The 13,814-nt window shown below is 38.3% G+C and overlaps 1 protein-coding gene across 1 annotated transcript in view; it reads left to right on the top strand.

The window, feature by feature from the left end:
* The first annotated feature begins 7,747 nt into the window (after positions 1–7,747).
* Positions 7,748–13,814, top strand: part of LOC149215244 (3-phosphoinositide-dependent protein kinase 2-like) — a 57,161-nt gene continuing 51,094 nt past the window's right edge. Inside the window, exons 1-6 of the mRNA XM_089392579.1 lie at positions 7,748–7,923; positions 8,254–8,306; positions 10,494–10,595; positions 10,690–10,795; positions 10,966–11,044; positions 11,173–11,338. Coding sequence (XP_089248705.1) covers positions 7,794–7,923; positions 8,254–8,306; positions 10,494–10,595; positions 10,690–10,795; positions 10,966–11,044; positions 11,173–11,338 — 636 coding nt within the window. The 5' untranslated portion in view covers positions 7,748–7,793. The remainder of the gene's footprint in view (positions 7,924–8,253; positions 8,307–10,493; positions 10,596–10,689; positions 10,796–10,965; positions 11,045–11,172; positions 11,339–13,814) is intronic.

The raw sequence follows: 13,814 nt of genomic DNA, 5'->3' as shown, positions 1-13,814 counted from the left end.
TAGGGTGAACTCCTTATTAACTTCCTGTGTTCTTGCTTTTGCTCACTGTATTTTTCTGCTGTGTTTCCATTTAATTATCTGTGTATTGGCAATCTGATCGATCCATTGCTTAAATAACATGGACACACACACCAGCACATGAGTTTGTAATACCTTTATTCAATAAATCTTTAACTGAGGTCACTCACTGGGTGATTATCAGATCGAGTGGTATCAGAGCTCTAGGCTGTAAGGTTAGACAAGCTTGTGTTGGTTTAGCTGTTGAATGCTCACTAGATCAAGCTCAAATTAGGAGAAGGAGAGTTGGAAACTAATCTTGAAATTGGGAGAGTCTATCCTCGGAAGACAATGTCAGAGGAAGGTTTTGTGGGGACAGACCCTCAATTCATAGAATGTTTCCTAGCTATAAAGTCCATGGTAGAAGAAATGTATAGGGACTTTAGAAAGCATAAGTTTGAAGATTCATCAGGTTTTAAACAAGATAAGGAAGAAGATGAGTCTCACTTCCATGACCACTCCAAGGGAAAAGGGAAAGAGGAAAGCTTTCTCACACCTCCTAATAGCCCTGTGCATAATAAGAAAGCATCTTTGATTAAGCTAGATGTTAAATTTGATTTGCCTATATATGATGGAGAGCTAAATGTTGAAAAGTTGGACAATTGGATTAGACAAATTGATGTGTATTGCAGGGTACAGAACATAGACTCAGACAAGAGTAAGATTTAGATGGCAAGCCTATGCCTAGGAGGCATTGCCTTGGTTTGGTGGGAAGGCAGAACCCAAGCTGATATGAAAAGACATGGTAAGACCATCTCTGTCTGGAGTGAATTTGTTGCTGCAATCAAAAAGCAGTTCTATCCATTGGCCTACATGCAACAAGCCATGATGAGTTGGCAAACTCTTCGACAGTTGAAAGGGCAAAGTGTGCAAGGGTATACTCAAGAGTTCAGAAAAAGAGCATTGATGTTGGGTATCTCATTAGACTCACTAGAGACTCTTTTGAAGTACATTGGTGGTCTACACAGCTACATGAGGCATACCATCCTCATGTTTAATCCCACTAGTATAGATGAGGTATATGTACAAGCTACTCATCTAGAAGCTAGAGGAAAGAATGGAAATCCAGAAGTTGGGGGACCATCCCAACCCACTGTAAGCAAGAGCAAGGAGAAAAGAAAGCAGAAGTGGAAAGCAAGGAAGGCTAACACTGCATAGAAAAGCAAAACTTCATGCATTCACTGTAAATAGATCCCTCTAAAGTGGCAGTTCGACCAATTTGGCGACCAAATCGGTTTGGTTTGAGGTTTGGAACTGGAAATGGCCGATTTGAAACACAATTATTTTAAGAAAAAACAACATTTTTGAGTGGGGCAACCTAATATTCAAGCCTATGGCCCTGATATTGCTACGAAATTCATGGTAATGTTAAATTCTTAAAGTAAAAGTGACATTCTCCTTTATCTTTCATTTTCATCATTTTACTTAAACTTTTAACATTACCATGAAATGATTTAGGATGTTTGAGAGTGGCTCCAACCTCATTGGATTTCATATGGAGAAAGTAGAATTTTAGATCTCAATCAAAATCCAACAGTCTTAATAGCTTTTTCAGGATTTTAGGATTGGGGGGATTGCAATGTTTCCATCGGATTTGGTCATGTACGAGGGTATGGAACTAGTATTTAATCAAGAGCTCCATGTTGGAAATACTGAGAGGGGGGTGAATCAATATTTCTTATCAATTAGTAAATTTATTAATTTCAGAGCATTAACAAGTAAAACATCAACACATCAAGAGAACTATGCACAAGAGATTGTTAGGTGGAAACCCTTTTGGGAGAAAAACTACTGAGTGCTTTTCTAATAATTTTTAACGAGTATAAAATATGTTTCAGCTTCAACTGAAAAGGGAATTGCCAACTCCCTAGTACTGTAGAAAAGCATTCATTTTATTAGGAAGCTCCTACTCTTGAAACGATGCTACTACACCCTGATTTACCAGCTCCTACTGGAAGGACGCTCCAACACCTTGGCTTTATTAGCTACAATTGATAGCATGCTCCAACACCTTGCAAGCTCTAACTTTCTCTACCACCACCTTGCCACCTAAAGTATTGTCAGGCTACAACCTAAAGGAGACTTCACTTTCCTGCCTTACACCACCTAACCACCCTGAATATGAAAGAATGAACTGTGGGCTCTCGTACCAGGGACAATGACCCACTTACAAAGATCTTCAATGAAACTTTATTACTGCTGATAGATGTACAATAATGCTCAACTTCAAAACCATTCAAGCTACTGATGTGCAATCAATTACAAACCTGCTCTATGAAAACACATCATACCTCGTTTCCCATTGTTGAACCTTGAATTTGCTGGTTACCAAGAATAAGCAATATTGATCTACCCTCTGCTGATGACTTAGCCTTGAACACTTTAGATTACTGTCACTATTATGCTTGTAGATGACCTTTCTAGCAACTGTCTTCCCTCTTCTTTGCCTTGGCCTTGCCTTTAATATGTTGGAGTTCTTGCTTTTGAGTTTCTCTGTTGTGGGTAGAGCCCTTTTAAAATCACAAAACTCTTGGAGATAAATATGACTATACCAAGATGTCTCACTTCAACCACCTTCTGCAAATGCTCATATTATGGCTTCTATATGATGTCTGAGAAATGATGAGAATGCTCAGGAGCTCAATAAACCCTGAAGTAGTCAACAACGGTTCAGAGTATGATGCCAAAAATTCTGCCTTCCAAATGTACTTAACAAAAATTTCAAAGAAAGCAAAAAGATGCCATTGATGAAGATTGAAACAATCTCTCTACGCAACCCAACAATAACTCGAATAGACCTCAGATTAGTGTATGAAAATTGCTTTAAGAGAACATGAATATTTCATCATAACTCTGGAGACCTTATTCATGCTCAAAATTTACCCTTAAGTTTCTCAAAGAAGCATCACAATGTGTAGTCAAGGGAAGTACAATCAAGAAGAGTTCTTGAACTCGAAGTTTTCCAAATGTGTTTGCTTCAAGAAGAGGCTAAATTCGGCCTTTGATGTCTGCTTCAGAACCAACACGACTTAAAAAAAACCTATCTAAAATCATCTATGAAACTCTAGTTAAAGCATTTCCTTATGCCCGCTCTTGCAGGGAAGGGAAAAGCGAAGAAGAGTCCCTTGCCACCATTACTGGTAGTGCCATTGACAAGGCCGAGCCTCAAATCCTCCTGAGTGAAGTCACTCCGTAGGCATTCCTAATCTGGAAGGTTCTCACACCCAAAGATCATATGGATGAATGTTCACCATTCCTTGGAAAACCCGTTGAGAGCTATCTTCATAAGCTCGTCATTAGCTAGCTTCTCTCTAACTGCTACAAGTTCATCTCTGACACTCTGAATCCTAGTGAGATAGGACGTTATGTTCTCGCCCTTGTTCATCTTGATCGTCCTCAGCTTCTCCTTGAGAATCATCTTTTGGTTCTTGGAAGGATCCTAGTATAGCTTGACTATGGCGTCCCACATCTCCTTCGCTGTAGTATTTTCTGTGATATGCAAATGATATGATCTCAAACACCATCGAGAATCATCCTCTCAGCCTTTGGCGTTATCCCTCGTGTAATCATGAAACTAGATGGAATCTGTTGGCACAACTATCATCACTATAACAAACTCCTTCAAACCATGCTAATCTAACAGAAACAACATCTTGGCCTTCTAGATGCCAAAGTTGGAGGCTCCATCCAACCTGCCTTGATCTCTTAGTCCTGTTGCGACTATCTTTGGAAAAAACCGCAAAACTCAATAAACTAGAGAACCCTAACTCCTCCAAATGAAAATCGAATTGGAAACACTAAGTTTCATCTGCAAATCCAACTCGGCCTCAACTGCAAATTTGCAACCTCTACCTGTAGCTCGCATTAGATCCAATAACTCACACCAGATCCTGCAATTCGCATTGGCAACTGAGAAATGCTTCTGGAAGTTCGTTCCGACGAATATATTGTCTCCTTGTGTCCTCTGAAGCTACTTGCACTTCCTTCGATGAACAAATTCGACAACTGGAAATGAAATTATTGCTTCAGATTTGTGAACTGGGAAAACTAGCTACTCGCACTGCTTGCTCTAACCCTTTTTTTTGCAGATAACTTGGCCTTCTCTAACCTTGAGAATACTGGAGAAATAAACTGGTTTTATATCCTCGCGTGCTTTCTCTTCCTTGCCCTGCACTGATCTGCTACTACAAAACCCTTTGCTTCAAAGCCTCTACGCTAGATTTGCTACTACAAAACCTTTTGCTGCAAACCCTCTGTGCTAGATTTGCTCACAAATATCTGATCTACCTTCGGAAACCCTTTCCGACAACCTAATTGACTATTGCTGCAACTGAGACAATTCGCTTTTCCTTCGGGTGACTTCCCTGGACTGGAAATTGAATCGCTGCGTTTGCGATTCGCATTCCCTGGCAGTTTTGCGCAGATTTGGTTTCCTGTGCTTCAGTTCCCCCTTTCAACTGCACAACCCTTGCTTAGAGCTGCTCTGATCTAATTTGTTTTGATACCATGTGAAAATTCCACGATTGCAATAACTGGGATTTAATCTTCTATCTACTGGAGATTATTTGTTTTTTATAATTAACTTTATGATAAATAATGATTAAATTACTATTGCAATGTTCACAAATAAAATATGCTGCAGAAGATAAAAATATAGAACTAAGAAAATACGCACACACAAAAATAGACATTGTTATTTTTGGACAATTGTCCCTAGAAAAAACCCCAAGGGAAAACCAATGTTGCCGTTTAGTGGCAAACCTCCGGCAAATACTGCTCTCCATAGGCAAAATAATCTGGAAACTAACTGTCTCCCTCTGAAACTTGATTTGGCCTCTCTCCAACCACTCGCACTTCCTCAGGCTATTCGCACCTTTGCACAAAAATGTGCACTAGTGGCTTTGGTAAATTTGTGTAGCCCCTGGGAATGCCTCCCTACAAGTCATTTTGTCTCCTGTATCTGCTAGACCCACTCACTCTGCCTCTGGGATACAGATCTAGCAACTGGCAACTGAAACGCGGTCTCTTAGGCAACTCGCACTGGATAAATTGGCTAACTTGCACTGCTAATTCAACCTCCTCCTGCAGATAGTTTGGCCTCCTTTTCCTGCCCTTCGGACACTGGAAAATACTATGAAAATCTCCTCTAGAAACCTTCTTCCAAATCTTCGCTGATCCCCTGCCTCTAATGCTTCCCTAGCTTCATTTGCGCCCTTGCTGAATACTGCAACTGGGTAAGTCGAACTATTCATGTGAAAAACGTCTTCTCCAAACCCTTCGACCTGCTCTTATAATCTCTCGTTGAAGTCTCAATGGCCATGATCACATCTCAACCGATGGCTAAGATAATCTTGACTCCATCAATTAACTTTTTCGGAAGTCTCTAGAGCAAAACCAAATTCCCTCAACTAAAATTTAATTCACTTTAATTAACCAGTTTTCCCAAGTTAGACTTAGGAAATAATTAAATATTGGCTAATTAATTTAATTGAGGTGTCTCCAAGTCTTTTCTTGCTAAACCTTTTGTTGGTTTTGGAGATTTTGTGTTCCTTAGCCTCTTAGACACCATAGAGACTAGAACACCTGTCCGCTGCTACCCCAAACAAAAACTAACAATGTCTCTACTGGGGTGTACAAAGGGTAGCAAGGGACATTCCGAAGTCCAGGGAGCTTGGAACGTAGAGGACACATACCCATGGAAGACTGCTGGATTCTCTAAGACTCCCAAGCTCCACCTACATGGACAATTCTGTGAAGTTGCTCTAGGTGACTACAAAGAACACCATCAACCTTGCCATATCCTAGATGTCCTTTTCACTCAGAGCTATAGATATTAACTGCAGTTCTCCTAATGTATTTATTTTTTTTTCCAAATTGCTGTTTGTCTAATGTTTTGCTGAAAAAGGGTTTCACAGTCATACTATATTTGAAGTTATGTGCTAATGACAAAATGTTTCTTATTTGGTACATTTGCATTTATATGATGAGCTATTTGTACTTCAAGTTTTAGCACTTGAGAATTACTGGTTTTAAATACATACATCATAACAATGGTGCTTCTTATATTCAAGTTTGTTTTATATGTGCTTATTTATGTTCAGTAGTTTTAAACTCAGAATTGTGCAAATTCTACTAAAAACTGGAGTTTTGGTTTAAAAAGATCTACGCTAATGAGGTTCTCATCGAAGTCTACAAACGGAAACAGAGATTATCATCTATATAATCATGTTTGGGAATCAACTTTGTATTAATAAAATTGACATGAAATATACCTTTAAATAAGATTACTGGAATATGAGCTACAATTCAGGTTTTTCATATTACAAAGTCAACCCTGTAGTATAAAATTTAACTGGTCTTGTTGTAGAAGTCCCAATGTTCTTACATTACTCCCAAGATGGCACACTGGCTTGTACTAACTAAATTAAGCTCATTTCATAATCGCTGGTTTGCTTGAATAAACTAAAATAAGATAATTTTAGCAAGATAACCTGACCTGACAGTTAAAATATCTTATAGATGGTAAGGTATTTTGATGATGCACAAGTTTCTACTGAACTTAACATCAGTTGAATTTATGCTTAAGAGAATTGCCCAACAGAATTGTTCGTGAAATGGGAAAATAAACCCATTCAAAATTTATCTAATTTTTTTAATTAAAGAGCCTGTACGAAATGTGGCCCTTATACTAGTAAAGCAGCAAGGTATTAATAAAAAACTTAACAGAGAGTTAAAAAACAACTTTATACAACAAGATAGCTGTACAACAACTTTCCGGTAATCTCCATGTTTAAAAATAGAACTGTCTTTTCAATGAACCATGTGAGCTATTGTTCAGGGCATAGAGATTCCAAAGCCATTGTCTTGTTTATTTCTTTTAGCAATTCATATCTGTCATCCCTTCATATTTAATGTGTCTACATCAGTTCTTACTCTGGCTTTACTTTCGTCTCTCGAATTGGTTAGTGAACACTTTAGGGAACTGAGTTGTTAAGAATAATGAAGTCGTTTTTTATTTTTATTTAAAAAAAATGTTTTCTTTCACTAACCATGTCACTTGTAGAAAGAACGAAATACATTAATATCCATGAATGACGAAATGAGGTCAATGGGACTTGAAATTACATCCAGCAGAAGAGAAAAGAACTAAGGTAGAAGAACCTTGGGGACCCAATGTTTTTTTCTTTTAGAAATTTTCTGGCTCTGGCACCTCTGATTTTCATTGGGACCAATGTAGAATGAAGATTGATCTTTGTCGGATTAGGACAGGCCTGCCCTGAAATTTCAGCTTGTTTTACCAACCATTGAAAGAGTCTTGTCTTTAACAAATCATTCTTGTTTTGTGATCCATAGATCTATTTCTCTGTTACCACGGTGTATTCTGTTTCTTATTGTTTATTGAAGCATTGGGTTCCTTTTGTTTTAAGTAAACATTCCATTATAAGAGAATGACACTTCTTGGGGTTGACATGCTTCAAATAAGTTTTAAGTATGAAGACAAAATGGTTAATGATTTTAATTAAACATTATTTTAAATGCAAATTTGTTCTTATAAAGGCCAGAAACGGATGTACATGTCTCTGCGTTGAAGTGACAGGGCTGTAGATATTGACATTTTAGACTGTTTACAGCCTACCATTTTTCAAATGATGTTTAATGTTATGCTATTGTTGTGCTACTTTCAGGTTGTCAGGGCAAAAAAGAAAGACACTGGGAAAATATATGCACTGAAGATTATGGATAAACGATTCATAGCAAAAGAAAAGAAAACAGCTTATGTCAAGCTGGAGCGTATTGTGCTTGATCAATTAGATCACCCAGGGATAATAAAGCTGTACTTCACCTTTCAGGATGCATGCAATATTTGTATCCAGGAGTTAATTATACTTGTCTTGTATGTGCAGTTTGAAGAACTGGACTTTTTGATTGCTAAAATAGGTGGCTGTTAACTATATTTGTACTGTATATGCAGTTTGAAGAACTGCTCATTTCTGTTGCTGAAATAGGTGGCTTTTATTTTCAAAACGGTTGAATGTAAATCTTAAACATTTAAGCAGGTCTGCCAATTAGCAGAGTGTCTAGGATATTGGATGTGGTGCTGCCTGCTTTTATCAACTAACTTCTTTGAATCAACTTATTCTGATAGTTTTGATTATAGTTTTATTGCAAACACTGTCCTTGACTTGAACTATGCAGACCTGGGCCTTGAATCTTGTGATGGTGGTGAGCTTTTTGACCAGATAAGCAGAGTAAGTGACTCTACTTCATCTATTCCAGATCTGTTTTTGGCCACAGGAATTCTACTTGCCATGTGTTAGAAAATGGTAGTTTCGGTCGGTATTTTCATCAATAAAATTAAAAGAGAAAACTTGAATTTATACTTACCCCACAAGTGTCCAAGTCAACCCTCCTTAGATCAGGTCGGCCTGGCTCCTTGGAGGCACCTATTCAACCCCTTTTGAAGACTGTATATATGTGATCTCTCCTCCAAAAAAAAGGCACTTCGAATGATCTCATGATCTCTGTGGCTTATGCGAAGGTTGGTGGCTTATATCCCTGTGGATATGCGAAGGGTCTCTGGCTCTATCTTCTATGGCTTATGCGAAGGACTGAGGCATTATATTTCTGTGACATCATCCTTATTCTGAGCCTGAGGGAAAGACTGAAATTCAGCCCTCTAGTAGATCTGTGGCAGATCTAATTACAGACCTATTTATGGACAGAATTGAAGGGATCTTTGTATTGGATTTTGGAGGGTTGACTTGGCACTTGTGGGAGGTCATCTTGCTGGTCAGTATTTGTCTATGTGATCTTGTCAAAGATATGCTATTTTGATGTACAAATTGGATTGAATTGGACATTCTCTCATAAGGAAAGTTTGCTGGGTTTTTCTCCTTGGAGTGGGGTTTTCCCAGGGTAATATTGTCTCTTGTTCATTGTCTTATTGTGATATTTACTGCTCTATGGCTCTTAATGTTAATGGTTGAATTTTTTAAGTATAACTGCTTAATGATTGGAATGTTCTAAAGAAGTCAAATTGTATCATTGGAAGTAGTTATCAGTTTGAAAATTGTTTGAGTCTTGTATGCTACTAGAAAATCAACACCATGTGCTACCAGTCTGCCAAGCTAGACTGTAGCATGTTCTTCTTCAGTGTATAGTGTTGGCTGGCTGCTCAGCTTGTCTTCCAACAGTGTCTCCAGGCTGTGAATAACCCTCATTTTGAAGGCCTTCTCCACTTTCCACGGCCTATGAGCAGTTGATGTCCAGGCTCCTAACCACCACCAAATATTCTAAGGATTTTATCACCTTCTGGTCTAAATTTGTTTGCCTATGAGCCAGCACGTCTTCCCTTTCCATCAGACGATTTCCCAAGTTGAGAAAAGCATCCGGATTTTGTTCATTGTAGACTCTGGTCCTGTTTCTTGTGCCTGAGGCAGGATTATGGACCCCGGAGGCCTTGCCACTCCATAAAATCTTGAGCCATTCTTGCACCATAAAGGGGTTGGCAGACTGAGATTATGCCCCACCTGAGCAGGGTTGGCATCCTGGGTCTCTCACTTTCTGTATGGGATGAGAAATTTTCCATTGTGTTCACCAGACTACTGTGCAGAGCAAGCCAAGTACAGAAATTGAATGAGAAAGGGAACAGAAGGCTAGAGTTTGCATGGTTAAATTGTTGAAGCCATGAAGCCACATTTAATTGGAATGACAGGTCTGGGGGAAATCCATTGCCGTTGTACCATTCCCCTATTTCTGCATTGAGCTGCCATATTCACTGGCATGCTTGGGAATAAGTTGGGAAGGTACAACATTTATGAAGGAATAACTTCAACCTATGGAATGGAAGGTCACCGTGCTAGGATATGATTTAGAACTTTCATCTTTCTTATTCCTTGATTGAGAGGGTGTCATCTTCACAAATTTGTTTGCTAACCAATCTGCAATCTGTAACATGTTCGCAATCTTCATAGTACTGTCATGGAATGTTGCTTCCTATCCTGGGATGGGATTCAAATCGTGCTGTTAAGGTAGGCTATTATTAACCTTAAATCATTCTCAAAACTTTGTTTTAGGTTTTGTTTGACTCCACATATCTTTGAATCCAGTTCTGCTTGGTTATTGGATTTATGGCCCAGGGATTGGTAGATGGCCCTACTATGTTTCCTTCTTGATCCCTGAATACTCCCCTTGCTCCAGCTATGTCTGGGTTACCTTTAGATGATACATAAAAACTGTACTTGATCCAGCCACTAGAGGGTGGTTGTATAGTTGGTTGATTGATTGAGAGCCTAAATTCTGTCCTTCAATGGAGTTTTGTTGTTGTACAATACGCTTTCTTCCAAATTCACACAAATATGAAAATAAGCAATTTGCATGTTGGAATAAAAATTATTGCTTGCATAACACTGGAAGTTCAAATATTTTGGGTGCAGAAATCTCGTATTTCAGAGGATGAAGCACGTTTCTATATTGCAGAGATTGTGGATGTCCTTGAGTACCTTCACAAAGTAGGACTGATACACCGAGATGTAAAGGTGAGTGGCACTTAGACTTTAGATTGCAATACTGCATCACGTGGTGGAGTCATTTGTTCTTTACTGAAATACCATATTGTGTGCTTGTTATCAGCCAGAGAATATACTTCTTACTGCAGATGGACATGTGAAACTAGCAGATTTTGGCAGTGTAAAACCAATGGAAAACACCTCAATTTCAATTATTCCGACTACGTCAAGTAAGGCCTCAAGGAAGGTAGTTTTATGGAATATTCTGTTTTCTTGTAATTTAAGATAATTGTTACACGTTACTTGTTCTTTCCACCTGGAATAATATGTCTGCTTGTGCATATAAAGAGTGGAAATTCTGAAGTAGATTTCTAAGGGCCTCAACTGTGAACTTGCACAGACGAGAAGGCCTGCACATTTGTTGGTACAGCTGCCTATGTTCCGCCAGAGGTCCTTAAGCATGCACCTCCAACAATTGGGTACTAGGCTTTCTCCTTTAATATTATGTTTAGTTGCTAGATGTTTTATTTGTATTCTTGTTGATATGTCTTTTGACGGCAGGTGTGTGAGTTCCTTAGTTATTTTAAATTGCAATTTTTGAAAACAGAAACGATCTATGGGCACTGGGTTGCACTTTGTATCAGATGCTGTCTGGCATATCACCCTTTAAAGATGGCAGTGAGTGGCTCACATTCCAAAGGATCATGGATAGAGATTTCAAATTTCCTGAATATTTTTCTTCTGAAGCACGGCACCTTATTGATTGTTTGCTGGTAAGTTGAAGGCATTGAATTGCATTTGAAATATAAGTTATAAAATTTTCAATTTTAGTTGTATTATATTTCTGCTTGTTATTTTTTTTCTAGTGCTGTTATTCATCTATATCTATATGTTGTTAAGAAATGCCCTTGGTGCCAATTCAGATGGAGTGCATATTTTGAGCGAGAATGGGGAGCATTTTTTAAATGCATAATTTGAGATCAACAAATTAGATGCACCCTTGCAAATTCCCAAATAGTCATTGAAGCAAGCTGTTTGCTAAACACTGAACACCATTTTCAATTTGAAGACAGACCACTTTGTCCTGATTCTTGCAGTGTACATGAAGTTTAACTGAATTTGGAGTTTCATCATACATAGTTTTCCGTCTGTTGGCATAGAAAATTCTTGTTTGTAATAGAATGCATAGCTGCATCAGTTATAGAGTGGATCTTCAACTTACTAGTAGTAATGACCTCAAATTTTAGTAGTTGGTGCTATCACGTCCATGATTACCACCTCCTCTATATATGTATGTGCTGGTCAGCGGGGAAAAGTATGCTTGAGTTTGTAGATAAATTTATCATGATTGCAGGTTTGGGTCTTGAACCGAACAGCACTTTTTTCTTGATAACACTTTACAGAGCAGAATATGAGATATGGACAATTAAGTTGAGATCGCAAGAGGGAGAGGGAAGGATCGAATGGAACCATCAACAAACCCATGAAAAAGAGAAACACAAAATATGGTGCTCGTAGGCTGAAAAGAATCAATCACTGTGAATCAATATGATAAGATAATGCAAATGAGAGCTTGTGTAGTGTATTTATACACAATTCAAGTGAGGTGTCTCTACAAGAGGGGATTATAGCCTCACAAACCAAGGGGACATATCCAAAGGTGTGACTATGCTGACATAATCAAATATGTAAAAAAGTACAATAAAGTGGGTACTTAGCCATAAATGACCGCATGTGAAGATTTCCATCATTCCAACACCCCGTTTTAATCTTAGCATGGGGATATGAAGAAGGATGCTAAAGTATTGGAGTGGGATACCCAACACAATAGAGATACATCCATACCTGATAATTTAATGTAGCATTGGTATGAGATGACCCAACTCAAATACAAAAGTGGATGAGTATATGAATCAATGTTACGAAAATCGTTATTGGGATTAAAATGGCGAGGGGAAAAAATTGGAAAAAATCGTAAAAATTGGGAAAAAATCGTAAAAATTGGGAAAAAATCGTAAAATACAAAAATATTCATTTTTTTTTTCAAAATTTTTAATATCTAAAGCATCTACAACATAAAATAAATACATTGACACATAAATATGATAAAAGAACTAATATATAAGATGTGTAATATCATTTCTAGTGCTACATCACACATAACAGTGAATCATGTTTTGAATAGTAAGCCTTGACTCTTGAGTCCCAACTCAGCCTCAAAATATCAACAAAAAATATAATAATGTATCTCATATCATGAGTCATAATGTCATATACAATGAAATGAACCAAATAACTAATATCACTGATTTCCTCTGCCCCTCTTGCGAGAAAATGTAATAGTTTCCCTTTCCCTCTAGATGTAGATGTCGTTGGAGTTGGTAGTGGACTCCGCTGTGCTCAAGAAGCTGAAGTAGGAGCTAGAGGAGGTAGACCACGTCCTCTACTGGTGGCAGGGGTAGCTTGGGTAGGTGGTATCACCTCCTCCTCTTGTTGCTCCTCCTCCTCCCCTTCCTTCCTCTACGCCTTCCACTACCTCCTGCTCTAACCAATCATCGACAGACTCCATGAGAGGCCTCTCAGCTTCAACCCTCCATGCAACAGTGGTGTCAATCCGATCCAATGAGATGGCATCCATATCAGGTATCCTCTCAAGTTGCCTCACCCACAATTGAAGATTGTAGTAGACGTAGACCATGTCATTAGTCGCTGGGACTCCAACCTGTACAAATATCATAAAATAATAATTATAATAAAAAATATTATTTAAGAATTCAAAAAATTAATTGGAAATTTGGAATATTTTAAGTTTAACCTGTTGCGCTTCTTGTTGTGTATTTTTTCAAATACAGTCTAGTTGCGCTCGCATCCTGAGGAGCTACATGTTTGGCTGAGGATTCGAATGGCAAGCTTTTGCAGATGGGGTACTCTGGCACCATAGCGAGTTCACCGTGCATCTACAACAAAATTACAAATAAGATAAACATGAGAAAAAAATGAAATTTGAAAGTTGAAGCAAAGTATGAAGTTATGAACTTGAAGAGACAATGAAATTTGAAACAAACTAAAAAATACTTGGCATTTGAGTCTTCCTATCAACCACAGCCATCTCAAAGCCAAATGTGCCACCTGCCATCCTGTATATCTCCATTTCTTTGGAGATTTCAACACGTTCTTCTCGAGATCGCACCATCCTCTGAGCACAGGTTAAGAATCCCTCCATGATCTCAGCATCAAATAAGAACCTAC

Source organism: Pinus tabuliformis, chromosome 1_1 (assembly GCF_031772625.1).
Source record: "Pinus tabuliformis cultivar Carrire ecotype Pingquan chromosome 1_1, CPIR1, whole genome shotgun sequence".
Lineage (NCBI taxonomy): Eukaryota > Viridiplantae > Streptophyta > Pinopsida > Pinales > Pinaceae > Pinus > Pinus tabuliformis.
The sequence above is the reverse complement of the archived record's forward strand: the minus strand, read 5'-3'. Positions and strand labels throughout refer to the sequence as shown.